Source organism: Chlamydotis macqueenii, chromosome 5, assembly GCF_036417535.1.
Source record: "Chlamydotis macqueenii isolate bChlMac1 chromosome 5, bChlMac1.mat, whole genome shotgun sequence".
NCBI classification, from domain to species: Eukaryota; Metazoa; Chordata; class Aves; order Otidiformes; family Otididae; genus Chlamydotis; species Chlamydotis macqueenii.
Window position 1 is genome coordinate 17,045,013 of NC_141560.1, and position 27,605 is coordinate 17,072,617.

Genomic DNA, 27,605 nt, shown 5'->3' on the forward strand with positions numbered 1-27,605 from the left:
AAAAATAAAAGTTGAGGAGAAAAGAATTAAAGAAAAATATACAGAATAGACGACTAATTGATAACTATTTATTCAGCCCTTTTAAATCACTGTTCTGAGGCTGGATAAATTGCCAGCAGTACTGTAATTTGCCACTGCATGACACCTATTCTGTTTTAAGACTTCTTAATCAGCACCCAGGTATAATAAATGCAATTTATTTCATTTTAAAAACACTAAACAGAATGAAAAAACTTTTATTTCCTTTCCAAAATGGTCATTCATTAGTATAAAACAGTCACCTTGTTATAAATGAAAACAACAGTTTTGCCTCTTCTTTCACACTGCGTAGTATATGTTGAACTTAAAGAGCATTTGGAGGAAGAGTTGAGGAAAACGACACAAATGCACACATTTAGTCATTATTTTAACATCTGGCTGTACATATACCTATCTTAAATGTAAAATAAAACTGCTGAAAGCAAATTCACAAAAGATTCACACAATCTGTGAGTGCTCTCTAAAGAGTACCACCCAACCCATTTTCTGTTTCTCAACAGACTGAGCCACAAAGGAAATTTGTGCAGTTGTACATTCTTAAAACATAAAAAATATTTTGGTAATATATCAAGGGAATATTTTCTAACTATATGTATAACCTAGATATGAGTTATTTTAGTCAGAATAGCATACTTATAATACTTTTTTAAAAAATATTTTCATAGAATCACAGAATGGTTAGGGTTGGAAGGGACCTTTAAAGGTCATCTGGTCCAACCCCCCTGCAAGGAGCAGGGACAGCTCCAACCAGATCAGGTTGCTTCGAGCCCTCTCCAACCTGGCCTTGAATGTTTCCAGGGTTGGGGCATCTACCACCTCTCTGGGCACCCTGTGCCAGTGTTCCACCAGCCTCATTTTTACCTTATGTCCAGTCTAAATCCACCTCCTCCTATTTTAAAGCCATTACCTCTCATCCTATCACAACAGGCTGTGCTAAAGAGTTTCTCCCCATCTTTCCTGTAAGGCCCCTTTAGGAACTGGAAGGCTGCTATAAGGTCTCCCTAGAGCCTCCTCTTCTCCAGGCTGAACAGCCCCAACTCTCTCAGCCTGTCCTCATAGGAGAGGTGCTCCAGCCCATTTTGCTCTATTACATGTTATAAATCATTTTCAAAGCCAAATTCACATGTTTACTTCTCAGCTCTTGACTACAACAGAGGTTAGCTGAGAAGGTTAGAGGAATCCATGGAAATGCAGACAGTATCTCAAATAAGACAGCAAAAAATCTCATGGAATTGGGAAATAAGAAATGAGAAAAGAGGAAGGAAGGTGATTGAGATAGGCAAGAACACACAGCCTAGACAGGGTCAGGGGAGAGAACAGTAGGACTATATCCTAAATCAAGACCCAGAAATCGGGGGGGCAGGGGAGAAAGAAAACAAAAAAAAAAAAAAAAAAGAAAAAAAATGCTTTGCAAATATGTTTCTGTGTATTTCCATTTTGATGGCATCAAAAATCTTCAAATTAGTATGATCGTTAGACCATCCCTCCCTTCAAAAATCTATAGTTATGGAAAAAAAAAACACCAACTTGTCACTGCTTGAAGATAAACAGAATCCTCTCTTTCACTCATCTTTAATCTCTCATTTAACAGAATTCAATTTTAAGATACATGAGATACATGCATACAGTAAAAATAAATGCAAGCTCAAATTATTCAGTAATTCAGTTTAGTAAAATCAATGTTAAATTTCTAGTTTTACAAATATCAACAATATTGACAAATACTACCTTTCTTTTCTGTAATCAGAAGTTCTTTTAAATTCAAAGCCATTCAATATGAAAAATGTTAAAATTATTTACTATACTAACCTACATTTTGTTATAACGAAAGAAAGTAAAAAACCAAATGAGTAACTTTATTGAGCTGAGTAATATTGTGCTTTAACGTGATTCACATCCTCTGAACATTTGCATGGCAGGGGCCTCACAGAAGAGGTGCCTAAAGCACATACATGGAATTATTTTGTATGTGATATAGAGATGTTTATCTAGGAATCTAGAAATTACTATCCTGCATGACCTTACCAAAACAGAGTTAAATTAAGTACATGGCAGTAATGCTTATTTCTTGCTATGAATATTCATTCCCTATATCTGCTTGAACATACACTCCTCCAGTATTCCATGGCTGAGAGGTAAATCGCATTGCTTCAGGAACTTCTGGTGGTTTGTTTTTGTTTGTTTTTTTTTAAATAACTCCAAATCTAAACCACAGCATGACTCTCTGTTTTAAAAAATGGCATCTTTTCCACAAACATCAGTACTAACAAACTGAAGTGCACATTTACCATATGTTTCAAATTATATTTCAGTTTCAGCATCATCCTCGAATTTTCTCATAAATTCACAATTCTAAAAGCCAGAGGGACTCTTAAGATCTAATCTATCCCCGCTGTGTAACACAGGACAGGGAACCTTACTTGATAATTTCCTTCAAGTCTTTAAGAGAAGTTATTGCTTTCTTGTCTTCCTGACACAATAATAGGCGGATAGACCTGGAATTTTAAAATATTTTTTCACTCACAGACCAATCCTGTGTGAGTAATTAACATGTGCTATTTATTAAAATAAAAGTTCCAGACTTTTTCTATTGCTTTATGTGCAATATTGAGGGTCTTCAAGCTTAGAGTAAAAGCTGATAGTGAACTGAAATTTGCTTAAAAAACACATTTAGTATCCTTTCACAAAAAAAAATGCACAGTAATTATTAGAAACTGCTAAGATTTGACATAATCCTCTCCCATTTTTAAATAAGCCAATGACATCAATGGATAATTGGAATTATTTCCAGAAGCTGTACATGAACTCATGGTTCAGCAACTTTACTATCAGAAAGCAACAAAAATCTGAAAATGGAAGAGAGCCAACTGCCAACAGCTGTTTGCTAGGAACACATCTGTACACTCCAAATTCTTTATTGAGTAAGCATGAATTAGGTTAGAAATCTTAAAAGGAGTTTTTAGGTTACATTAAATATTTTGGAGAAATATTTTGAGTTTAGAAGCAGTTACGCAAATTGTACTCACCCTATTCCTTGAGCTATATGTTCTAGTTGCCGACAAATGCAAGTTCTAACTTCATGTTCCACATCCTGGCACAGTGATTTTACCAATGGAATAATCTCTCTTTTAATACTAAAAATGTGAACATTTTTATTAATATACAGAACAAGAATAGATAAAATCCATTCTGTAGTACTCAAATTTTGCCCATATATTACGTCTAATGGTAATTTTTAAAAAACTAATATATTACATACAGTAAATTATTTTTCTGAGAATTCGCAATTATAAAAGAATACTGTACATGAGACACAAATATGTGCTAAAAAGAATCAGAAAAAAGATTATTTACAGTCATTATAATTTCCTCATATTTCATCTTTTTTTTTAAACTACAAAAATAGCAGGCAGGCTTAGAGATGTTGTCCTCATTTAATAACCACCTTCAGTACAATTTCTGAACAGCCACTGTAAGAACACAAAGAATTATATAAGTGGAAGTGCAAATTGCAATGAAATGTCTCTAACACCTTCTATTTTCTATGCATATATCACCAAAGATATACTTGGGAAGAAAGTAGAAGAATTTAAGATTAAAAGCTTCAGTAGTGCAATGCCTTTAGGCAAGTAGACCCAAGTATTCATGTTAAACAACAGCAGAGACAAAATAAGTATTTTGAACACTATTTAGTAAAAACACATACTACAACTTGGCAGAATCAGCCACTGTGTTTCCTTCCACTGTGCAAGATACTGTCATGAGTATTCATAAAATATCTCTACCCAAATCCTTATGTTGTTGAAGAACTGAAGAGAAACAATACCAAGTCGCAGACAAGCAAATTTTCAGACCAGTTTGCACAGCCTCCACTCATCCCAGTGAAAATTAATTTACTTCTTACAGCAAAATTTGGCCTCAAGTTTCAAAAATTGTAGAAAGTCTTGAGAGTTTGGCATTTTATAATACTCTGAAGGAGGTACTACTTCCAGAAAATACTTGTTTTTAACTAGCTGTTGGAACAGAGGGTAGAAAAACTAATGTTCTATTCCAAGCTCGAGACTTTTTCAATATGCTATAAAATAACCGGGGAGTCACGTGAAATACAAAAGAAAGTTTTTCAATTAAAGAATAAATTTTATGAAGATAAATGGTGCCATTCTGAAGAAGAATGTGAAGATATATATACCTATACCATGACTGCTTCTCAAGGGAATGAGAGTGTGTCATGAATCATTCTCAGCCTGCCACATTCTAAACCTGTGGATCCAGGTCTCTTTTCAGTATTCTGAACTGCCCTCAGAGCCCTCTACCAGAGGATGAGTATGTCCCAGAAAATTCTCAGCCAACTTCTTAACATGTAGCTTCTGTACAGAAATGGTGCTACTGTCTGTTCACCAAAATGAGAGGATTCCTTTTTCTAAAGAACAAGGAATTATATTAAAGAAACTCAACAAAATAAGGTATGATTATTTGAACTTATTATGGCTAACACTATAATAACTTCTCTTAAGATTCTAAGTGATGTGTAAATTCACTTTATTTTCATTAAAAAGTAACATAAATAAAAGGAATTGTGATTCTGCTAGAACCCTACAGATTTTTAAGGTAAAGATTTCATAAAATCATATCATCATTAGGTTGAAAAAGACCTTTAAGAATTGAGTTCAACTGTTAACCTAACACTGCTAAGTCCACTAATAATCCATGTCCCTAAGTCTACTTTCCTTGTAGTAATTTTTGCCCACTAGGAAAGAAATACTGGTATATACTATGAATATATATGGATATATATATATATATATGAATGAATATATATGTACAGTTTACTTACATATGAGCTTCAAACTTGTTAGCTAATTTTCCCATTATTTTACAACTAACTAAGCGGGACTGAAGTGTTTGAGAAAGCTGTGCTTTGGAAACAAGTGGATTCAGGATCTATATGAAAGAAAAAAGGAAGAAATGTGAGGAGTAAATAAGGTATCCCTCTTCCTAAAAAAAAAAAAAACAAACAAAAAAAAACAAACAAAAAAAACCCCACCAAACCTAGAAAATCATATCCCAAATGTCATGTAGTCCTTTCATGGAATTAATGAGTACTAACAATAATAATGTCTATGTACATTAACAGTCTACTGGAAGCCCGCCATTTAATATTCAGTGCTAATTATACCATATTAAACCCATATCTTGGCCCAAATAGCAGTTCATGATTCATATCACAGCCACAGTTTTACATCTGCCTACTTGTGTCTTTATTTTGAGACTAAGCTGTATATGGATATTTATAGCTATTAGCTGGTAATTTTCACAAGAGTCATTAAATATGTTCTTGCACAATAAAAAAAAAAAATATGCAGAGAAAGGACCTCAGAGAGACTTCCTTTTCCTTTCTCGTAAGTTTTCCCAGGAAACACCACTTTTGATGTAAAGTTTTGAGGCAATAATGCGTCTCGATTATACTTACTTCGGGGAAGAAGTATCTGTAGGGACAAAGTTTCATTTCCATATAGATGCAGAAAGCCTGCATCTTTACTGGAGTTCTGCTCTCATTTGCTGGATGACCTCTATGGTGCCAGAACCAAACTAAGAAAGGCCTGCAGAACCCTATATTTAGATATACCATTTTTTTTACCTAGAAATCCACCTGCCAGGCCAAGAGGAACATTACAGAGAGGTATCACCTGTGGTCTGTCACAGTTCCTCACTCAAAGCTCTTTTGCAGAGCTACATAAAAGGATGACCTACAGGGCAGCAAAGTCCAACAATATTCTAAAAGCATTTTTCTCCTCTTACCAGCTGAATTTTTGAGATAAGACAGTCTTACCAATGTAAGGAAAAACAGATCACCCAGACTAGAATTAGTATACACGATATGCTTCTAACTATAACACTGCATAAAGAAACGTGTCATTAGTTATCTACAAAACTGTGTATTACTTATTTGGTCTTTGAACTATGACAGCTAACACACCATGTCTAGTAATACTAACTCCAACTACTGACCTAGACACAGTCTCTCCCATGATGTGACCATTGCCAGAGACTGGAAGGATACTGGGTTAGGCTGACCTTTGGTCTGACACACACACCTTTCCTTACGTCCTTGGAATCTATGATTGTCCTATGATTTTTACTTACAAAAAAGAAATAACAACTAGAATATTCCAAGTTTTCTGATACAAAGATCCTTCAAGTAATACGGAAGGCTGCTTCTCAGACTCAGGTTTCCGTATAGCTGCTGAATCAACACTGCTTTATCAGTTGTGATCTTCCCAAAACAAATTTTTCTGGAAACTTACTGTCCTGGTTCTGGGTAGGATAGAGTTAACTTTTACCTGAGCTGGGAGAGGGACTGGAGCTGGTGGCCTCTATGGCTGGGGCACTCAGCTGGGATAGGTTACTAATTTTCAACGCAGCTTGCACAGCCTCCATTCATCCCAGTGAAAATTAATTTACTTCTTACAGCAAAATTTGGCCACCAGCTGGGATAGTTTACCCAAATTGGCCAAAGGGTTCTTCCATACCCTGTGACAACATGCTCATTGTATCAGTGAGGAGGATGCTAAGGGGAGGTTCCTGCTAGTTGGGAGGAAGGTGGGCATTGGGATTTGCTGTGAGCTATTGTACTGTAATTGTTTTCCATCTCTGGGGTTTTTTTTTTTTTCTGTTTTCTTAAATTATTTTTTTTTCTTTTCCATTGCAACCCATGAGTTTTGCCCTCTTTTCCTTACCAATTCTCCTCCCCATCCCACTGGAGGGTGGGGGGAGCGAGTGAGAGACTGTGTAGCTCTGTCCTGAGCAGGATTAAACTAGGACATGTACAAATGTGTTCCCAGAGACAAATCAGGGGAGAAACTTCATCATCTTTAAACAGCATATTTAAAATTACATTACAATTAGATTTTGGAGGTTAATAGAGTAATTACTCTTTTTTTCCCAAACCTAACTTTTCACCCTTTAAAAGCTTATTTTTTTAAGTGCTGGATTTCAATTACCCACTAATTTTAATGAGTATTTTTATACTACACAAACTGTCATATATTTAAATCTCTATTTTTTTTAAATTATAAACTCAGTAAAATATGCCTGTTTTAAAGGTTTTTAATTTAACAATGAAATATGAATACTCAAAACAAAATTGAATAAGTTATCTGAGTAAAGGGGAATGACATTATGACTAAGTGACAGATTTCCTCCCTCTTTCTTGAGCTACACAGTGAAAAATTAAGAGTGTTTGCAGGGCATTAGCTTTTTTGGTACATCAAGTACAACGAAAATATGCAATGAAATTAATCTCTAGCATTCAGTCCGATTTAGCAGAAATTGGAATTCTAGTCCAGTAGCAAACAAAAGGTAGTTTCTTCATGAAGACACAGTATGTGACACTACCCTGTAAACCAAAATAGGATACGTGAAAACATGTTACTGACAATACTAATTGCAGTGGAAGTGTTACAGTAAATACTCTTTATTTGGTAAGAACACTAACATTTTTTAGGGTGACTTTCCTGTCTTGCCTTTTAACACATTCCTCTTCTTACTGTATGTTCCACAAGCATTACCATTTTCACAGGCATAGAACTTCCACAAATCTTACTGAAGTGAATGAGTCTTGCAGGAAAATATAGTCTTACAAAATATTATTAATTTGTTGTTAGCATAAGTGGAGGATTATTATTACCTCATGTCTGATAGTTTCTTTCGGTAAAGCTTCTATTACAGCAAGAAGAGTTTCTAGCCATGCATTGCTGACACCTGTCAGAAATAAATGAGTTATATGTTATATTGTACATACAATGAGTATAACAGAACACACAAGTATTACAAAATTATTTACTTTTTACGCGCACCTCTTCAAGGAGCTATGTATCTAAAATCCACTAAATTAACATTCAAGACTTCAAACTAAGAAGTAGGACAGGTGACAATCAAATTCTGTCCCTATTTCTTTTACCTTTTCAATTCCTGTACAAAAAGAATAATGATCCTTTTTGCCTTGATTCCCTCAATTAGAAGCATGTTCTTTTCTCATGCTCACTGAAACTTTCTAGTTTTACAAGAGGCCATTTTCCTTCCCGTTGTATCCTAAAAATAGTCTCAAAGTTGTTAAGAAAAACTAATCATCACAAAGGAAACATCAACCATCCTCCCTCTGCTTTCTCAGCCACAGAATTCTGGAACTTCAGTAGAAGCTCAGATTCAGTAACAACTTAGGGATTTAGTCCTTCAGACAAAGCATTTCTGTTTGCTTCAATCAGAATCACATTAAAATATCAGTATGTAAGTGGTCAGCATGTAAAAATATTTTCATCCAAACAAGTCTAGATACAAAGTCACAGTGATTGCACTCACTGCTTCACATAGTATGGCACAGCTGCTAAGGAAACAAAACAAAGAAGTAATCGGTCACCAGCGTAGTTGTACAGCCCTGACCTGTGTCTCTGTGTTCCAGGTTCTGGAGAATGATGTGCAGGAAGGAGTGGGAGTACGTATGAATGGACACCGACTCCTCTTGCAGAACAGTCAAAAATGAAACAGCAGCTGTTAACTGCATTTCCACTCCTGCAACATGCAGCACCTCCTGTATAATTACAAATTATACCAATTTAGAGCATGAGGCAGAAATGTACTGAAAGAACATTCAAATCTTTATTTCACTTTCAAAAGTGAATATGCAACAACCTGGGTAAACTACAAAATTGGCTGTAAAATTATTTTCTCTGTCTTTAACAGCAATTACTTGGAGATATTAAAATCTCTTACAGCATGAACCTTTTAAGAAAAACAAAGTTAATTACAATTATTTTTGTGACTGCCAGTTTCATCAATTCATATGTGTGGATTTTTCTGCTTTACAAAATGAGAGGTAAAACCAGACCAGCCAACAACTGCACTTCTGCTGTTTATGCACAGGAATTAAGATGAAATATTTCATTCATCCAGTGACAGATAGTAAAACAGCAGAAGGCAATTTAAATTTCATCCCTTGCCAACTGACAAGGAAACAAATGAAAATATATACATATATAGTCTTATGAATAAAGCAAGGTGTACTAGAATATTTATCTAGGTAACTCAGCATTTACTAGTATTATAAACTATATTATATATATAAGAAAATAATTAATTAGGCTGTCTTTAAAAGCATCGAAGTTGAACAAAGATAATATGGGAATGCAATATTACTTTTTTTTTAATTAAACAAAAAGAAAATTTAAATTTCAGATATATGCACACACCAAAGAGCTTGCAGGATACAATCTATGACATAGCAATCACTGTAAGTATGTAGATATCTATCAGCTAGATGAACATTCAATTTGTTTACTTCTCTAAACATATCTCTCTATCTCAGGAGAAAATAAAGTGCATTATTCTACTAGTACAACATTACACTTATTTTACAAGTGATTCCAAACTCAGTAGGAGTTTAACGCCCATAGTTCCTATTTAACACTTTATATACGTAGTTTTGTTTTTCTGGGTTTTTTTTTCTTTTTTTTTTTGAAGTGCTTGACATGAACAGTGTTTTCCCAGATCATATAACAAAAAGCAATGATAAGCTGATATTTTATTTTTTTTTAATCAGCCTTAACTAGACTAAGAAATTATCCATTATGTAACTAAGTATGATATAGCAGAGGAATTTTGCTGAGAAAATACAGTTTACAGAGAATATCTGAGAAATTATTTAGTACACTTTGCTTACATCAAAGTAAAACAAGTTTTCATTACACAAATGTCCGCCAGTTTGTGTGTACAAATGTGTAATTTTTAGTTTACCTATTTTCAAAGATAACCTTTACTTATCTCTCAATAGCTGTCTCAGTTTACAGCCACGAATATTTGTAAAAGCATTCATTGTGACCCTGCTCTCCCAAATGAAAAAAAAGAAACTCTACTGCACAATTTACCAATCCAGTGTAATAAAATATTTGCATTCAACAGCCATGGAAACCACCCTCTTGTTATTTTCACAGCCTGTCTCTGTCCTTCTTCCTCCATCATTATTACAACAGCCACAGTCAAGACCAGAATACCTGTGCATACTGTTCTGGGATTCTGGCTTACACTTCTTCAAAAAAACATCCCAAAAATAATCAGAAGAACCCTATACACACTGTGGATGCTAGGACTCCACTGCAGACCAGAACGTAATGGAGCTGATTTCAATTTCAGGTACATATTCACTTTGTATGCAGTGCAAACAGGGTTACTTACCATCAAACAGTTTCCAAATAGTCTCCTTCACAGATCCACACAACTCTGGATAATCATGTGTGAGAACACATTCTCTGGATGTGCCTCCTCATGGACCTCGGGAGACACTGAAACGTAAATTTCCAGATCGCTTACACACCTGCCTGCACTGATGTTTGCACCCAGAACCCTACAGATCCACCTATGGAAACCTACGGGTCTCCCCTTCTCATTCCAGTTTCACTGATCTCAAGTTGAGGGAGTTAAATTTACGTAAGACAAATTTGTTTACTTAGAAAGTAATGTATTTTTCTATACATGGATCCTCCACAGGCTCTCACTGTGGAGGAAAAAGCTTTTCCCGTCTATCTTAAGCAGACAACTGTATTTAATGGAATTTAAGAGTATTAGCATGTTCTTGAACTAGCCTAATGTCTACAAGTTAAACTCAGGCATCAAAACTTGCAAAATTTAGAAAGCCTGGCTTATTCTATTAATGGGAAAACAGAAAATTCCCCTCTAGTTTAATGCACGTCATGTTCTGCAGCAACAGAATTCTCTTGAAAGAATGCTGCAAGCAGAAACATAGTCAATCGTTTTAGTAACTGGCTTGATAGGACAGCAATCTTCATTTAGGACTAGAAAGACACAGAAATAATGGGGATTACAGAAGCTCAAAGACACCTTAAAATCAATGTTATGTATAAGACAAGGTAAAAATCACCCCACCTCTTATTAAACTATAAAATCAACTGGGAAAAATAAAAAGTTTTCAAGGGCAGACTGATATATATATTCACAGCAACTGTGAAAAGGAGTTTGGAACTAATCAGACACCATCAAATAAGGCTTGCTAACATCAAGCTTTAGCTATACTGCTAACATCATTTGAAAGGAACCACTTCGTGCACAAGAAGTGGTGAGAAGAATGTCTAAGCTTTCCCTAAATCTGCATTTCAATGACTTCCAAGGTTCATGAGGAGGTGCACGCAGAAATCCAGAGAGTGGGGATCCCTATGCAAAAGAACCCATACAAGGGTGACCCTTCATTTTAACTGCAGAATTTTTTTTTTTAAATTCATAATCTCATTTCTACGTTAACATCTAAATGATATACAACATATTTATTTTATTAGCATAACCAAAATACTGACATCAAATTTAATCATTACTTAGATCTGGCATATTTATTGACATATTGTATGTTTGATTTCACTCATCTCAGACCTAAAACACTTATGTTAAACATATAAACCATCTTTCACACAATTTTAATGTAATTAGGTTTTAAAGAATTAGAAGCAATTTGCATATATCCATTTCTATATTTATTTATAAAAGTAAATAGGTTTATCAATTTCTCACAAGTGAAATAAAAATTTGTAATGTATCCAGCCAGAACATTCCTTGCATTTGTTTCTTCCTGTAGCTGTTTTATCCTTAGCTCTAATAAAAACAGTATTTATTTTTGCATTTGGGTTTCTGCAAGTATGCTAAATAAGCCTAGTTGTTTCCTTACCCAGTCATACAGTCACAATACTTCCAGATAAATAGCACTCTGAAACTACTATACAACTCATTTTCATGTGCAAATTTGAATTCACCAATTATTTTTCCCAATCTACAGAAGTGAAACCAAGTGCAGTAATTGAAGTCAGTTTATTTCCCTGCAATGTCAGACTACCTTTGCAAGACACTAATCGCAGTCAAGTTCAATTACGCCTTTATAGACTATAACAGTTTGCATTTAATGGTCAGGACTATCCCTCCAATAAAAATAATAATAAGAGGGAAAAAAAAAAAAAAAGTCAAGTGCCTAATGACACCAGACACTGTTTTGCACTTAAAAGTGCAGTGAACAAGGGTACAACAGAACTGTTCTTCTACTACAGATTAAATAAATATTAGAAAACAGAGCACCATTTATAAGAATATAGCCACAGAAAGAAATTTAACTTATATATATTCCAGAAAGCTTTAATTTATAAAGCTTAAACCTGAAAGCAACACTTAGATTTAGACTGACCTTATTATACTTCACTCTTTTACCTCTGCCTTCAGCCCATTAACTTAAGTTTCATTTAATTTATCATCTAGAAAGACATTTAGTTTGGATTTAAATGACACTGCAAGATGAAAAACACACTACTTTTCTCAGTTATTTGCTCAAAGATTGACTAGATTTATTATTAAAGTTGTCTACTTCATTTCTAATATTTCTGTCATCACCTCTTAACTATTCTTTCTTCATATACTGTTTTCAGTTGAATTTTCTTTAATATTATGCAGGAAGATACTTTAACAAAGTAATTAAGGACTGCTTGATCTAAACACACAGAGCTCCAACTCCCACCATACAAATATTTTCCAGGCCCTAGGCCCTGATCATGCTAATGATCATCCTTTTAAATTTTTTCTCCATCTCTATTTAAAAAGAACCCTAAGACTGGACTAAAAAAATATATTCCCATATTAGACTTTTTATTAAAGGCAGAGAGGCAAAGACTACCATTTCTTTACACTCTGACAAATAAGGGTAGAAAACCCCCAGTGTTTAATATTACTCCTTTATTTCAGGAAGAACTCCTGCTCTCAAAGCAGAAACACCAGAGACAAAAAAAAAAAAAAAAAGGATTCAGTATGTTAAACAGAAAATTAATAAAGAATTTTATTGAAGCCAGTAGCTTGGTTTAGGAAAGAATGTACTATGAATGTCAGAATAACATGTAGTAGTAACTGCAGAAAATTGGTGTTAAGTTAAAGGGTTTTCAATTACTTCGCAATTTCAAGTCATTCTTTCTCTCAAAGCATTTTTTATACACATATATATATTTAAACAAAATGCCTATTGACCTGCATCTTATAGCACAGAATATGGTACTTAGAAGTACTTTAATGTTTTCTAAACAATCTGTCAGTCTATACTAGTCCTCAGTTCCAAAGACAGTTATTTCTTGGCCATTTGTGGAATTTAAATAATCAAAAGCTGAAACAGCTCCTCTTAAGAAACAGAAGTCTCCTGAGATCACAGAAGTTTCAGGAGACAATATGAAGTTGAAAGGTGATGTCTGATATTCACAGAAGCACAGAATGGTTGAGGCTGGAAGGGTCCTCTGGAGGTAATTTTGTCCAATCCTCCTGCTTAAGCAGGGCCACCTAGAGCCAGAACACGTCCAAACAGATTTTGAATACCTCCAACGAGGGAGACCACAACCCCTCTGGGCAACCTGTGCCAGTGCTCGGTCATCTTCAGTGTGAGAAAGAGTTTCCTGATGTTCAGAGGGAGCCTTCTGTGTTTCAGTTTGTGCCCGCTGCCTCTGGTCCTGTCACTGGGCACCACTGAAAAGAGCCTGGCTCCACCATCTTTGCACTCTCCCTTCAGGTGTTTGTATACATTGGTAAGATCCTCTCCAAGCCTTCTCTTCTGGAGGCTGAACAGCCTCAGCCCTCTCATCCTTTCCTCATAGGAGAGACACTCCAGCCACTTAATCCTCTTCATGGCCCTTCATTGTACTCTCTTCAGTACGTCCAGGGAGCCCAGAAATGGACACAATGCTCCACGTGTAGCAGAGCAGAAAGTAGAGTAGAGGGAAGGATCACCTTCCTCGAACTGCTGGCAATGTTTTGACTAATGAAGCCCAGAACGCTTTGCAGCAGGGGCGCATTGCTGGCTCACGTTCAACTTGGTGTCCACCAGGACCTCCACGTCGTTTTCTGCAAAGCTGCTTTCCAGCTGGGTGGCCCCCAGGATCTATCAGTGCATGGAATATTACTGAGTACATCTATCACATGGAACCTAAGACTCCTCTGCAGTAGGGCTTGTATTTAACTATCCTACAAAAGAGTATTTGCTAAGTAATCATGCTGAGGACTATATTCATAACAAATGAGCAGAATATAACTCATTAAATTAGCTTTTCACAAATACTGAATTGTCCCTTAAGCAGCCTCTTTCTTAAGATTAGGAGATAAAGGGAGTATTCAATTTAAGACCAATTCCTCAGACACTAAGAAATACACCAAGGAATTTTTCATAATATGATTTTTTTTTCCTGGAATTCTTTTATTAATATAATGTTAAGGTAGCTGCCTTAAAAGTTAAAAAAAAAAAAACAAACAAAAACCAAGAGAGATATAACCACACAGCTTTTCAATAAAAGAAGCCATTAATTTCTTCAAAATTTCAGCAAAGAAAACAAATGAAATAGAAAAGTCACTGGAACAAAGAAGCATCATTTTCACATGGGCCCACTTCGCTATTTAGTAATCATCTCCTCGGTAGATAGAAAACTGTAATGTAAGCATGCGACTCAGTCATCTCACCTTTGTTACTAAGATAATTATATACTTTCTTACACCTGGCAGTGAGAACCTGATTCAGGTAATGCAAAAAAAGCTCACAGCAGCTACCGCAAAAGACTTTTTCTTCTCATCCCTAATGTGCTCGAGACAGAGAGGACATGGTAGCCAAGGAGATTGTTAACATAACTCAAACTTTCAGTTTAGTGTATTTTAGATCATCAAATTCATATTTACCTTGAGTCAGTAAATAGTTAAACTCTTTCCATCTTTCTGAAGTAAGTGATCTAAATACTCTTCTTAAGCATTAGTTGTTTGCAACAAGAAAATAACATTCCTGTTGGCAAATTGTGTTAAAGGGGGAAGGATTTTTAAACTATACAGGGAAAAAAAAAACCTCTAAATTCTACAAAGTGTCCTGGTAAAATCATTACTGAATCACACTACTGAAAATGTCAAACACATCTCTAAGAATGTATGGGGAAACAGAGTCTGTCCATAAAATGATGAACACAACTCAATTCTTGGAATATAAAAATTCTACAAGAAACTCTTGTGATTTTTACCTCTTTTCCCATAGAGAAAAATATACATTCAAACAGCTACAAACAAACACAAATTTCCTTTAGCTGACAATTTGTATAAATTAGAATCAGGTGGATATCAAAGTGATCAATTGCATGAGTTCAGGCCAGAGACTGTCCCAAATCAAAACTTTGATTTAATCATATAAAAACTGTCAACGGTATCAGTTGAAGATTGACAAAACACTGATCCAATGAAAAGAACCCTCAGAAATTTGCTTTTACCAAAATAAAAACTTACAGACTTTTTGATAGCCAAAACCAATGTATTTTTCCACTCAGCTTTTAAAATCACTGAAAACCACTGTAACAAGCAAGCTAATGTAATCAAAGTCTTAATTCTTGTTGTAGCCTTACACAGACTTATCAGAGGTAGAGTTATCTAGCTTTAGAATTACAAGGCTTCGTATTTGCATTTCTGATGCAGTTTGTTCTTATTTAGCTAAAGCTGCTCCTTAAATCAGACCTTAAATTAACTTTTTCATTTCTTCCAGGCAAGGGGTCACACCTCGGGCAGAGTGCAAATACAGAGATATTTGTCTTCCTTAAAATCAGAGAATGGTTTGGGTTGGAAGGGACCTTTAAAGGTCATCTAGTCCAACCCCCTGCAAGGAACAGGGACATCTCCAACCAGATCAGGTTGCTCAGAGCCTCATCCAACCTGGCTTTGAATGTTTCCAGGGATCGGGCATCCACCACCTCTCTGGGCAACCTGTTCCAGCATTTCACCACCCTCACTATAAAAAATTCTTCCTTGTATTTAGTCTGAATCTACCCTCTTGTTGTTTAAAGCCATTACTCCTTGTCCTATTGCAACAGGCTCTACTAAAAAGTCTGTCCCCATCTTTCTTATAAGCCCCCTTCAAGTTCTGAAAGGCTGCAACAAGGTCTCCTCAGAGCCTTCTCTTCTCCAGGTTAAACAACCCAAATATCCTTTATGCAGACATATCTGTATGTAAAATCACTATGTAACATTACGTGGCCAGCAGGCATCTACCACAGCCAGCAGTGACTTACTAAAAATGTGCATGGCAGCACATGAAACTTCAGACAGCTTAAAGCAATGCATACTTTTCTGGATAGCTGCATGAAAATCTTAATATTTGGATGGAAGGAGATTGAGAACATCAAAATGAGCCATTATGACTAGCTAGTCCTCAAAAAGAGTTCTCAAAAAGCTGTCAAAATACTGGTAAATCTTCAGAATATGTAAATAGTTTTAATTTGGCTTTCTTTTCCTGTTGTAACATTTTCAAAAAATACAATATCTGCAATAATTTGTAAATTCAGTGAATTTATGTGGAAGATCTGCTGGATATACTTCTCCTAGAGAGGAAGTTAGCAATAAAAGTGGGATTTTGTTGCCTCTGTTAACATACTGGCAGAAAAAAAAGATGCGTTCAAACCTCATTACACACAACTTACTCTGATTTTTGGTAAAACCCGACGTAGTGTTTCTGCAGGATTCTGTCGCATCAGGACTGGAAGATTTGCCACCACACTTGTTCCTTGGAGATCCTGGCCAGAACTTACAAAAATATATACATACAATACATTATTATCTATGATGGTTACAAGCTCACAGCTTTCATTAAAAAAAAAAAAAAACCACAACCCACCACCAAACCCACACTACTCAGGTTATTCATACAATAAGTAAAGGCAGGCATTTTTTTTATATATAATATGTAGTAGAAAATAACATTAAAAATATCAACCATAAAAGCTGTTATGTATCATTTCTAGTATGGAATGTTCTAATTCTTAGCGCAGGTTTGGAAAAAAAATATACAAAGTTTGTAGAAGCTTTTATAGCATAACAATACAAGTGATAAAGCATAGAAAGGGGACAAATAGAAGATATGAATTAAAACTACACTCTTCATACAACATTTTAACAGAAATCTACCATTGTTTCCTTTTAGTAGGGAAAATAGTCAGATGTATAATCAGATGTACATTGACAAACATGATTGATTAAAGAAGGATGCAAAAACTTGGTCAGATTACAGATCTTGTACCCTTCTCCTCATCCTGTCTCTCTCAGTGGTATCCCATAATTGAAAAAGGGAAAAAAAAAAAAAAAGCAGGATGGGAGGGAAATGGTAGGCAGCAATGAAGAAAAGGCATGAGATGAAAACAAAAACTACCCAAGTGGATAAACTTCTAGAACAGAATAAGAAAGAGAAAGGGTCTGGATGCTAAAATTAAAAATAAAACTAAACAGCAACATATCTTTTTTCCTCTTTAAATGCATAAAATCCATTTTACTAAACAAATTTAGATTTGTTCCAACAGCAAAGCAGTCCATTTTAAAATAAGCATGCAAAGCTCAACTGTATACATACAAGCATTTTTCTTAGTGTGACATTACAATTACATGTACAATATGATTATACACATAATTTTAAAAGAAATTCATACTAAAACTTCTTTTAAATACTCCCATATACCACTCCCCACTCCGTTGTCATTCCAGGTTTTCTTAGTGAAACATATGAGCTCAGGAAGGGGACTAGGTACATAAACTGGTCCCAGGACAATAGATTTGCACAACCACCTCCAGTTTGGTTCTGCCTCCTAAGTATATTAGGGAATTCTCAGTTAAGATGCAAAGCCTTTCTGCAGCATTTATAGCTGAAAAGATCTTTACACATTCCTTTGACGCTCTGTAGCTTCCTCAACATTCATGTCTTTCAGAAGATCCAATGAAATTACAGGTACAGTCAAGTAGGCCAATTTAGATCTGTTTTGTTAAATGCATACAAATCTGCTTTTAAAGATCAGGGTATGTTCACATAATAAGCAAAAGTAAAAGCTTAGGTTAAAATCAATAAAGACTAAAATAACCCAACAGAAATACTGCAATATCCTACTGGAAAGATTTTTTTTTTTTCTTTGCACTTGTGCTGATTTTGGCTGGGATAGAGTTAATTTTCTTCATTGTATCTAGTATGGGGCTAAATTTTGGATTAGTGCTGGAAACAGCATTGATAACACAGGGATGTTTTAGTTACTGCTGAGCAGTGCTTACACACAGTCAAGGCCTTTTCTGCTTTTCGCACCACCCCACCAGTGAGCAGGCTGAGGGTGCACAAGAACTTGGGAGGGGACACAGCTGGGACAGCTGACCCCAACTGGGTAAAGGGATATTCCATACCATCTGATGTCATGCTCAGCACACAAAGCTGAGGGAAGAAGAAGGAAAGGGGGACATTCAGAATTACGGCATTTGTCTTCCCAAGTAACCATCACACATGATGGAGCCCTGCTTTCCTGGGGATGGTTGAACACCTGCCTGCCGATGAGAAGGAGCGAATGAATTCCTTGGTTTGCTTTGCTTGTGTGCCCGGCTTTTGATTTACCTATTAAATTGTCTTTATTTTAACCCACAAGTTTTCTCACTTTCACTTCTGACTCTCTCTCCCATCCCAGCGAGGTGGGAATGAGCGAGTGGCTGTGTGGTGCTCAGTTGCCAGCTGGGGTTAAACCATGACAGCACTCTATAATTTCACAGTGAAAATATTCAATCAGTAATTAGGTGTCACCAACATTAACTTAATCGCATGTGGCAAACTGCAATTTCAGTGTAATTTTGAAATAAAGTATTCTTCATTATCCTTGCAAAGATAATTTTCCATGCTAGAAAGCAGTACATTCTGGAAGATTATGTACAGGCTGGAAGGTAGAAATCCAGGAACTTAAATCCTCTTTGCAAAGTGGAGAGTCATACATACTCCAGTTCACTTCTGCGTTAGGTTTCCATTCTGCAGATGGGTGTAATTACCTAACTCGCCAACTACAAACTATCACTCTGTATAAAGGTTTTAACATGGAAAAACCTCTAAATCAATAAAACCTTCCCCTTCCAGAAAGAATAAATCTTGCTATGGATAATGCGTCTCATTTTTTGTACCCAATAACACAAAGTGCCTCTAATTTGAAAGCATGTGTCTAAAGCATATATAACGGAATTAACCCTGTCTTAGATTGTGTGTGTCTGCCTCTAAGATAATTTTGCTTTAAAATCAATAGAGATAAATGAAACTCAATAAAGAGCAATTTCTGTCAGCCTAAACAGATGAGACAGACCGTGCTCCTGAAGTGCCTGTTTCCCTGGAGCGCCTATAAAGGCAGACACAAAGACTAGCTCTCCTGCATGTACCTAGACTGTAAGTAAATGACGGCTCCTGCCCACAGAAACACATTACAAGCCTTAGTCCTACAGCCATTCATGTTTATGCTTAAGTTCAGCATTGCAAGTAGTCCCATTGATTTTTCACATAGTAATACATTACAATCATAGACAATCAAGTTGGAAGGGACCTATAAGGACGATCGAGTTCAACTCCCTGCTCCTCACAGGACTAGCTAAAACCAAACCATATGACTAAGAGCATCGTCCAGATGCCCCTTGAACTCTGACAGGCTTGGTGCCATGACCACCTTTCTGGGGAGCCTGTTCCACTGAGCAATCACCCTCTCAGTGAAGAATTGTTTCCCAACGTCCAATCTCAACCTGAATTAACATTTTTAGAAATGCTTGCGTGGTTACAGCACCCAAGTAATACAACTGCTTTGGGACAAAATAAAACATTCCTACTTCCCTAAGTTCCAGAGCAATTAAGAACAATCCATCACAAACTTAGTCATGGCAATAACACTTCTACACACCACAAATGCCAGGAACCAGTATTTTTGTCTTTTTTTTTTTAGTGGACCATATGCACCTTAAATATTAGAAAGATAAGAACCCAAACAAAAGAGTTATCACAAATCCTAAGATGAGTAACAAACGAGCAGAAAGCTGTGACCACTGTACTGAGGTTATCACACATTGCTGTCATCAGGGCTGCAACATTCTGACCCGCTGAGCAAAATCTGGGAATCATTCCCAGAGTGGAGACTTCCCCTTTGTTGTGCCTACACATTTACAACAATAAAGAGCAAACGGACATTACAGCTGGAGATGGAGCTTAACACAGACGTAAAAAAAAGAACACATTGAAATTCACAATATCAGTGTGTAATAACAAAAATATTAATTAAAAAAACCTCATGCGCTGAAAACAAGACAAATTTAAGATCCACAATTTCAAGGTCAAGAAGAAAAGTCTTAACAGAACCTAAAAGCAACCACCGTCTCCCGTATTTTTTTTAATATCGGTTACCTTTTTCTCTTGGTACGTAGCTTACTTTAGGAATACAGAAATCCAGTATTGTATGTCTTTTAAAACACAGCGTGTATTCCAACTGAGAAAGTGTAGCAGTATTTTTTTAGTTTTTTAATCCTCTGTTAAAACTACTACTGATGTAAAATTAAGCTGATGTGATTGTCACAAAAAGTATTAGGAACCAATTCTCTAGTCGGTTACCATGTACACCCCTCTATATTTTTAACTGTTGTCTGTAAACACAAGAATGTTGACAAGTTTTGACAGGGCAAAGCTACACCAAAGCCCTTTTTAATGCCACTCAAAACCAGCAAGAATGGATCAGAGTACAGATTTTCAGACTAGTTTTAATATTAGCATCCCTGCAATCTTATTTAGTAAACATGTACAAGCTCTCTCAATAAAACGTCTCCCAGTAGCATCTAAACTCAAGTCAAAGGACAGTATTCTGTCAACTACTGAAAATGGACTTAAATTAATGATTAATAACTGATCTACTTACAGCTTGCATTATTTTTGCATTATTCAAAATCATTTTATGATCTAATTTAAAGCCATGAATATTAAAGCCTTTCATGCTTATGGCAGATTTCTCTGAGTTATTACATGCTAATCCCAACAAAGCTTTAAAGCAGAACTGAGAAATCCAGAGCTCCCAGAGTGGAAAAGGGTCACAGGGTGGACGAGGCCCACAACTTCTCACAACTTGCAAGGAAAAGATGTGCATCTCTGTTACTCAGCATTAATGCAGAGGTCAAGGTAACTCGGAGAAGCTACTTAATTAAAAGTTTTATTCACATTGTATCAAGATGGAAGAAACCCTAACTGCCACAAAACGCAACCAAAATGCAACCTTTATCCATCAGAACTTTAAAGAAAAGAGGAATATTTCCCTTTAAATCAGAAATGGTTAGTATCTGGCTTGCTGCCAATGAAGAATGTGAAGCAGGAGGCATTTCAACACCTACACAGCCTGTAATTTTCCAACTGCAGAAGATTTTTCCTCTATTTCTACCAAAGAAGCTGCACCATAGATTTTCTTTAAATAATAAAGACTTCAGCATTATAGTGAATTATTGCTAAATGCTCACATTTTTTGTACTAATAAATACATTAAAATAAATGCTAAATCTTTTCTTCAGAGTCACAGTAAGCTCAATGAAATGAAGATGCTATTCCTTTATTAACAGTGCTAACTATAGAAGAACTCAACAGAGCCCTATACTTAGAAGCAGTTTATCTCAACCTCTTTTGTGCTAGCAAAATCCACATAGATAATATCATTTAAACATAAAACTTCAGGGCTCATCTTCTGAGCCCATCCTAGAGGAGATCCCAGTGACTTTACAGAGCTGGGAATCCTCAACCAGGAGGGAAAGCTCTCATGCCTGAACACTTCTGTCCAAATACTCACTGACTCCGCAACACCAGCTGCTCACTGCCAGCTGGCTGTACCAGACCTCACAGAATCATAGAATCATAGAATAGTTTGGGTTGGAAGGGACCTTTAAAGGTTGTCTCATCTCTATCTACAAGGCTTATTGGAGAGCTGGCATTTCTTAAGCACAAGCATAGCACTAAGCCTCTCCCTCTAGCCTCTGCATTTGGTTGCATTTGTTTTTTCTACCCTCATAAACTGAAGTCTACATTATATTTGACTGCCTTGAAACTGGAGCAAATCCTCCTAGAAACCATTTACAAACATACAAAGGACAAAAAAAAAGTGACTGGGAGTAGTGAGACTGGATTTACGGAGGGGAAATCACTCCTGACAAACGAACTTGACAGCCTTCTACAATGAGATAACTGGCTTGGATGGTGGAATTTGCTTAACTTGTTTTAGTATCTTCATAGATAAACTGGTGAAGTACAAGCTAGATAAATGGAAGGGGATGTGGACGGAAAACTGGCTGAACAATCAAGCTTAAAGGGTTGTGACCAATGGTAAGGCAGCGCCAGCCACTAGCGGTTTACCTCAGGGGTCTACACAGGGGGCAATAGTGTTTAATCTTTTTATGAATGACCTGGACGATGGGACAGGGTACACTCTCAGCTAGTATGCAGATGACACAAAACCAGGAGGAGGGGTTGGTAGACCAGATGGTTGTGCTGCCTCAACAAGCTGGAGAAATAAACCTACAGGGATCTTACGAAGTTCAACAGCACAAAATGCAAGTCCTGCAGCTGTGGAGGAACAATCCCATGCACCAGAACAGGCTGGGGTCTAGCCAACTGGAGGGCAGCTTGGCAGGAAAGTACATGGAGATTCCTTGGGCACCGAGCTGACCAGGAGCCAGTAATGCATCCTTATGGCAAAGGTGGCTGACAGCATCCTGAGCTGTACTAGGAAGAGCATCACCAGCAGTTCAAGTAAGGCAATTATTCTTCTCTATTCAGCACAAGAAACTCAGACAGACAGGAGTGAGTCCATCAAAGGGCCACTAAAATGATTAAAAGCTTACAGCATTTAATATTTGAGTAGAAGCTTAGACAACAGGGATTTTTAGTCTCAAGAAGATAAGGCTTAGGGGTCTTATTTGATATGTATAAAATCTGATGTGAGGTAGTAAAAAAGATGGAGGTAGATTCTTCCCAGTGGTGCCTAGTGACAGGACAAGAGGCAATGGGCACAAACTGAATACACAGGAAATTCCACTTAAAACTTAAAAAAAAATTCCTCAACATCAGAGTGCTCAAACATTGGAAATAATTGCCCAGACAGGTGGTGGAGCCTCCATTCTTAGCATTCAAAATCCTGGGTTCAGGACAAGACCCTGAATATATTGTCTAACTGACACTGCTTTGAGTAGGGAAGTGGACTAGATGGATCTCCAGAGGTCTCTTCCCACCACAACTACACCATGATTCTCATGTTCAGGATAGGTGTTCCCAGGTTTACAAACTTTCAGTAAGCTCCGGGCAGACAATAAGATTTCTTATATTTAACAAAAATCTACTTAAAGTAGATGCTTAAAAATCCAATTTGAGTTTAACTTTAAAAGCATTCTTAAAAACAGATTCTGCAGAATAAGAACAAAAAAAAGTTTTAAAAGTCCCTGGGTACTCAATTAGGAAAATTTGTATCTGGAAATGGAATGAAGGACTACAGCTCCTTCTACAGCATGAAGAAAGATTAGTCACTGAACGTTCCCCAAGAGAATATTACCACAAAGGAGTTTGAAAAGCAGAAGATAGATTTCCATCTCTCTCCTTCATTTGCACTAACCTGCAAAACACGATGACAGGAGCAGAATACAGCATTGTGAAGAAGACTGAGATACACTGTTTATCCAAGCTCTAAAGTCCTGTGTTTATGAACTGACTTTTCTTTAACACTGTAGCTAATTGTATCAGCTCAGCAAAAAACAATTTGCTACACAGCCATTGTTGAATCAACCACTGAAGTCCTTGCTTTGCGTAACTTAGTTTTACAAACCTCAAGTTATGATGGATGGCTGCAGGGGATTACAATGTTAATTCAACACCCCGCAAGTGAGGTTATTTTCACTGCAAGATTCCAGAATGCTCTGTGTTTTTTCATTCGTTGAAAACAAGTAAAAATTTACCAACTTCAATGAGCGAGGGACTAGAATAACATGATGAAAATAATATTCAATAACTAATTAGGTATTAGGAAAAACAAATTCACAAAGAACATTGTCACACATTGAAAAAGGGTGCCCAGAGGTTGGGGGGATCTTTGGAAACATTCAAAACTCATCTGGACAATGTCTTGAGCAACCTGATCTAACACCAAATTACATTAGACTGGGAAGCTAGCCCTGCTTTGCGCAGGGCGTTAGACAAATGATCTCCAGAGGTCCTCAACCACCTAAACTATTCTGTGATCACGATGCGTAAATCCTAAACTTAACTTTCTATTAAAAATTTCCTATAAACCTGAATTCCTATAAAAGCTCAGTATCTGACAGGATTTAGCCTATGCAGAATGATTCAATATCAGTGTTCCTTCCAGGATTTCTGTTCTCCTGTATAATATACTAGTTGCCAAGGCAAACTAGAAATTCAGATAAATATTTCTATCAATAACATAAAAGCACTTGGCCTGTAAGACTTCCTTAGAGAATCGTCTTTACTTTTACTGTGAAGATTTTTATATAGCAATCTTTCCTATGCAAACAGGTAGACACAGATTTAAAATTTATTAAACTGCTTTCTACGTACTACTCTTGCTAAGTAAAAACTAACACTTTTATTAGTTTTATTTTTTAATTTTGTCTTTGATTGTATAATTTCAGGTTTTTGGTAACAAAGAGGGGAAAAATATACAAAGTAGCAAAATGTCTTGAAATCACAAATACTGACGTGTTATTTTAAGACTAATTTCAATTTTATTTCAAGGTGAATACTCCTTCAATAAAATACAACCTGGTATTTTCTGTTAAAGTATAATCCTTCCTTAACACCAGTGTAAAGCAGTAACTTTCCTTTAATGTTATGTATGCTTACATTTTAAGTATAGTTCCGTAAACATAGATTATATAACGAGTGTCTGAGCATTTATTTGACATGTATTGTAGTAAGTATATTATAAACAGAGCCAGTCCCATGGAAGGATCTGTCATTTCATTAAAATAACTTCCTTTAAGAGCCTCAGTTGAACAAAGACTGAGAAGCATGAACTGTACAAATATTAACACACTCTTGCAACTATAGATTACAAGGGAGATTTTATAAATCGTAAGTGCTGTACAAAACTGTTTGCACATTATCCTCTACCATGTTGCAAATGAAATATAAAAGTATCTGGAATCAAAATAATGGTTTATCTGATAATTTGCCCTAGGATTTGAAACTGCACAGATACACAAGATATTTGGGATATATTTTTAAAATCAGATATATGATGTATCAAAATGCTTACATTTCTGGCATTGCACAGTAACTGCTAAAAAAAAAGATGCTTCCTTCTTTAAAAAAGCAAGTATAATAATTTTTAAAACATTACTCATTTAGACACACACATATACCTAATTACAGATCTACATATCATATTAACTATTTTATATATTATAACCAATGTTACATATTAAAATACAAATATTGGGACTCCTAAGCTGTGTGCTGCACTTTCTTCACTGTCAGAACACCTTTTGAAGCTGGGCACCATATGTAAAACCTCAGAACTAATTTAAACTGCTCTAGAAGCCAACAGTCTTTTTCTGCATGTACTAAGATGCTACAGCATCTATGTATGCAAGCCTTCATATGAAATTTATTATAATATGCAGGATTCTAGAGTAGCGATATAAACAAGACTAAGTAAGTCCAAAACTGTGATGGGGCCAAAGTAGCATTAAGCAGCTTTGTCCTTTAACCCTTCCCTCCCTCCTTCAGTTACCTGTCTAGCCAGAGCAATTAAAAGAGAAGAAACTTTATTTTCAGGCTTCTGTAATTTTGCTGAAAATAAGACAGAATAAAAATTCAGGAGTCCTGACAATATCATGGTATGAACACCTGCTTGTAATTGACATTGTAACCCTTTTCTATTAAAATCTCATTTTCAAAACCACTTTATCATCCTGATCTTCTACTGCAGACATATGAGCCCATGGTCATTTAACAGCACATCTGAATTAAATCTACATGATCTATATATTTAAAAAAGAAGAAATTAAGCTGATCTTAGTACATATCTGAACATGCACCACTACACGTGCAACTTCTACTGCAATTACAGTAAGAACGGAAAATCCAGTACTTTTGTATTCATAGTAACCTTGTTTACCCAGATCAGTTTGGTCAACTGAAGCTTCTTATTTCTATTTGTTTGCTGAACAACTGTCAAAAAGAGAGAAAGGATTTCTAATTCATACAAATACTCCTTTCTGTTCCAGAGCCAAAACAAATGTACTATAATGGCACAATAACTTCATTCTTCCTGATATCATCAGTTTCTATGAGGTTACACACTAATTACTATGAGAAAATATTAAGCTTTTCTCCCTTGAATTTTAAGAAAAGTTTCAAGATGATAGGAAGGAAAGGAACACATTCTTCTTCTCAAACATCACCCTAGCATCAACGTTACTACCTCCTAGAAGATAAGTGTTTCATCTTCCTTAGATGACTTAAAACACATTGCATTTTGTATTGTCTCTGAGTAGAATTCTTCTTGGTATTTTTTATTTCGAGTCTAAATTTGAAAAGTAAAAGCAGTCTTTGCAATTCAAGATCAAGATAATGCAATTTCCAATTCCTAGGTAATATAACAAAAATGAGCTAGTAGTTGGTATTATTTTTTCCCCTGCCCAGTCCTCATTCACTGATTCAGAATTCATAATTCTCACTTTCAACAAGATTTGTCATTTCACAGCATGCATTATATGATATAAGAAGTCTTCTGAAAAAGTACAAGGCCTGTAATTTTTCTACACAGAAGTGAGAAAAAAAATCACAGATGCTAACCAAATTCTAGAAGGGTAGATTACTTCTGGTGACCTAAATTTATCTTACAGTCTAATTTAAACACAGGATCTCTTTTCATTTTCCAGTCTTATTTTTCATATCAGTATATTTCACCCACAGAGTCAGTTATTTGTGGCTTGAAAGACATGAACAGTTCAAATGACCTAACAAGTATTAAAATCTACTTCGGAGTCTGCTTCAACTCATGGGTCTTGTAAGTGTGGGGCATTATACACAACAGATCCAAAAGCTCCCACTTTATTATCTGTGTGTCTATCCCGCATTCTCATCCTTTCTGACCATAACAGCTTCCATTTTGTGTTAATTCCATATTTTTTTTCATAGCAACTCTAATCCTATAGTCTGAGAAGATGAGAATCTTCTCAGAAATATTTAAAAGTTCTTGATCCAGAAAGCAGTATCCATATATTTCAACCTCTCCTTTAGAAAATGGACTCATAGATGTAAAAAAATTACTATTTTTTCAAGATTTATTGACTGCTCTAACAGAAGATATCACTTCCCTTCACCTCAACCCTTGCTATGAGTCCCTTCAATCATTTAAAACTGAACTATACTATAGTAATTCCATTAGGAATTTCTCTGCATACCATTAGGAAAAGCACAACAAAGGTTAGGAAAGCAATGGTTACTGGTCTATTTTTCCGTATCTGCATTGCTACATAAAAAAAAAAAAAAAAAGCTTTTCTGTATAATCAAGAGTTTGTTTTATATTGAAGACCATGGTAAAACCCTGGTCTTATCCTGTAAATAACCACAGCCTTTTAAGACTTAAAGTACAAGCTGGACTTTTGAGCCATCTTCCAAAAAATCCCAACTTTTTAGAATAGGCTTGTAAGATGCAGAAAAACAA

General features: G+C 35.9%; 1 protein-coding gene across 2 annotated transcripts in view; it reads right to left on the bottom strand.

Moving 5' to 3' along the window:
• Positions 1–27,605, bottom strand: part of PPP4R4 (protein phosphatase 4 regulatory subunit 4) — a 76,155-nt gene that overhangs the window by 34,086 nt on the left and 14,464 nt on the right. For both annotated transcript variants that reach the window (XM_086750249.1, XM_086750247.1), the window contains exons 3-7: positions 16,554–16,656; positions 8,479–8,626; positions 7,727–7,800; positions 4,874–4,980; positions 3,066–3,173 (exon numbers count right to left, since the gene is read on the bottom strand). In XM_086750249.1, coding sequence (XP_086606375.1) covers positions 3,066–3,173; positions 4,874–4,980; positions 7,727–7,800; positions 8,479–8,626; positions 16,554–16,656 — 540 coding nt within the window. The remainder of the gene's footprint in view (positions 1–3,065; positions 3,174–4,873; positions 4,981–7,726; positions 7,801–8,478; positions 8,627–16,553; positions 16,657–27,605) is intronic.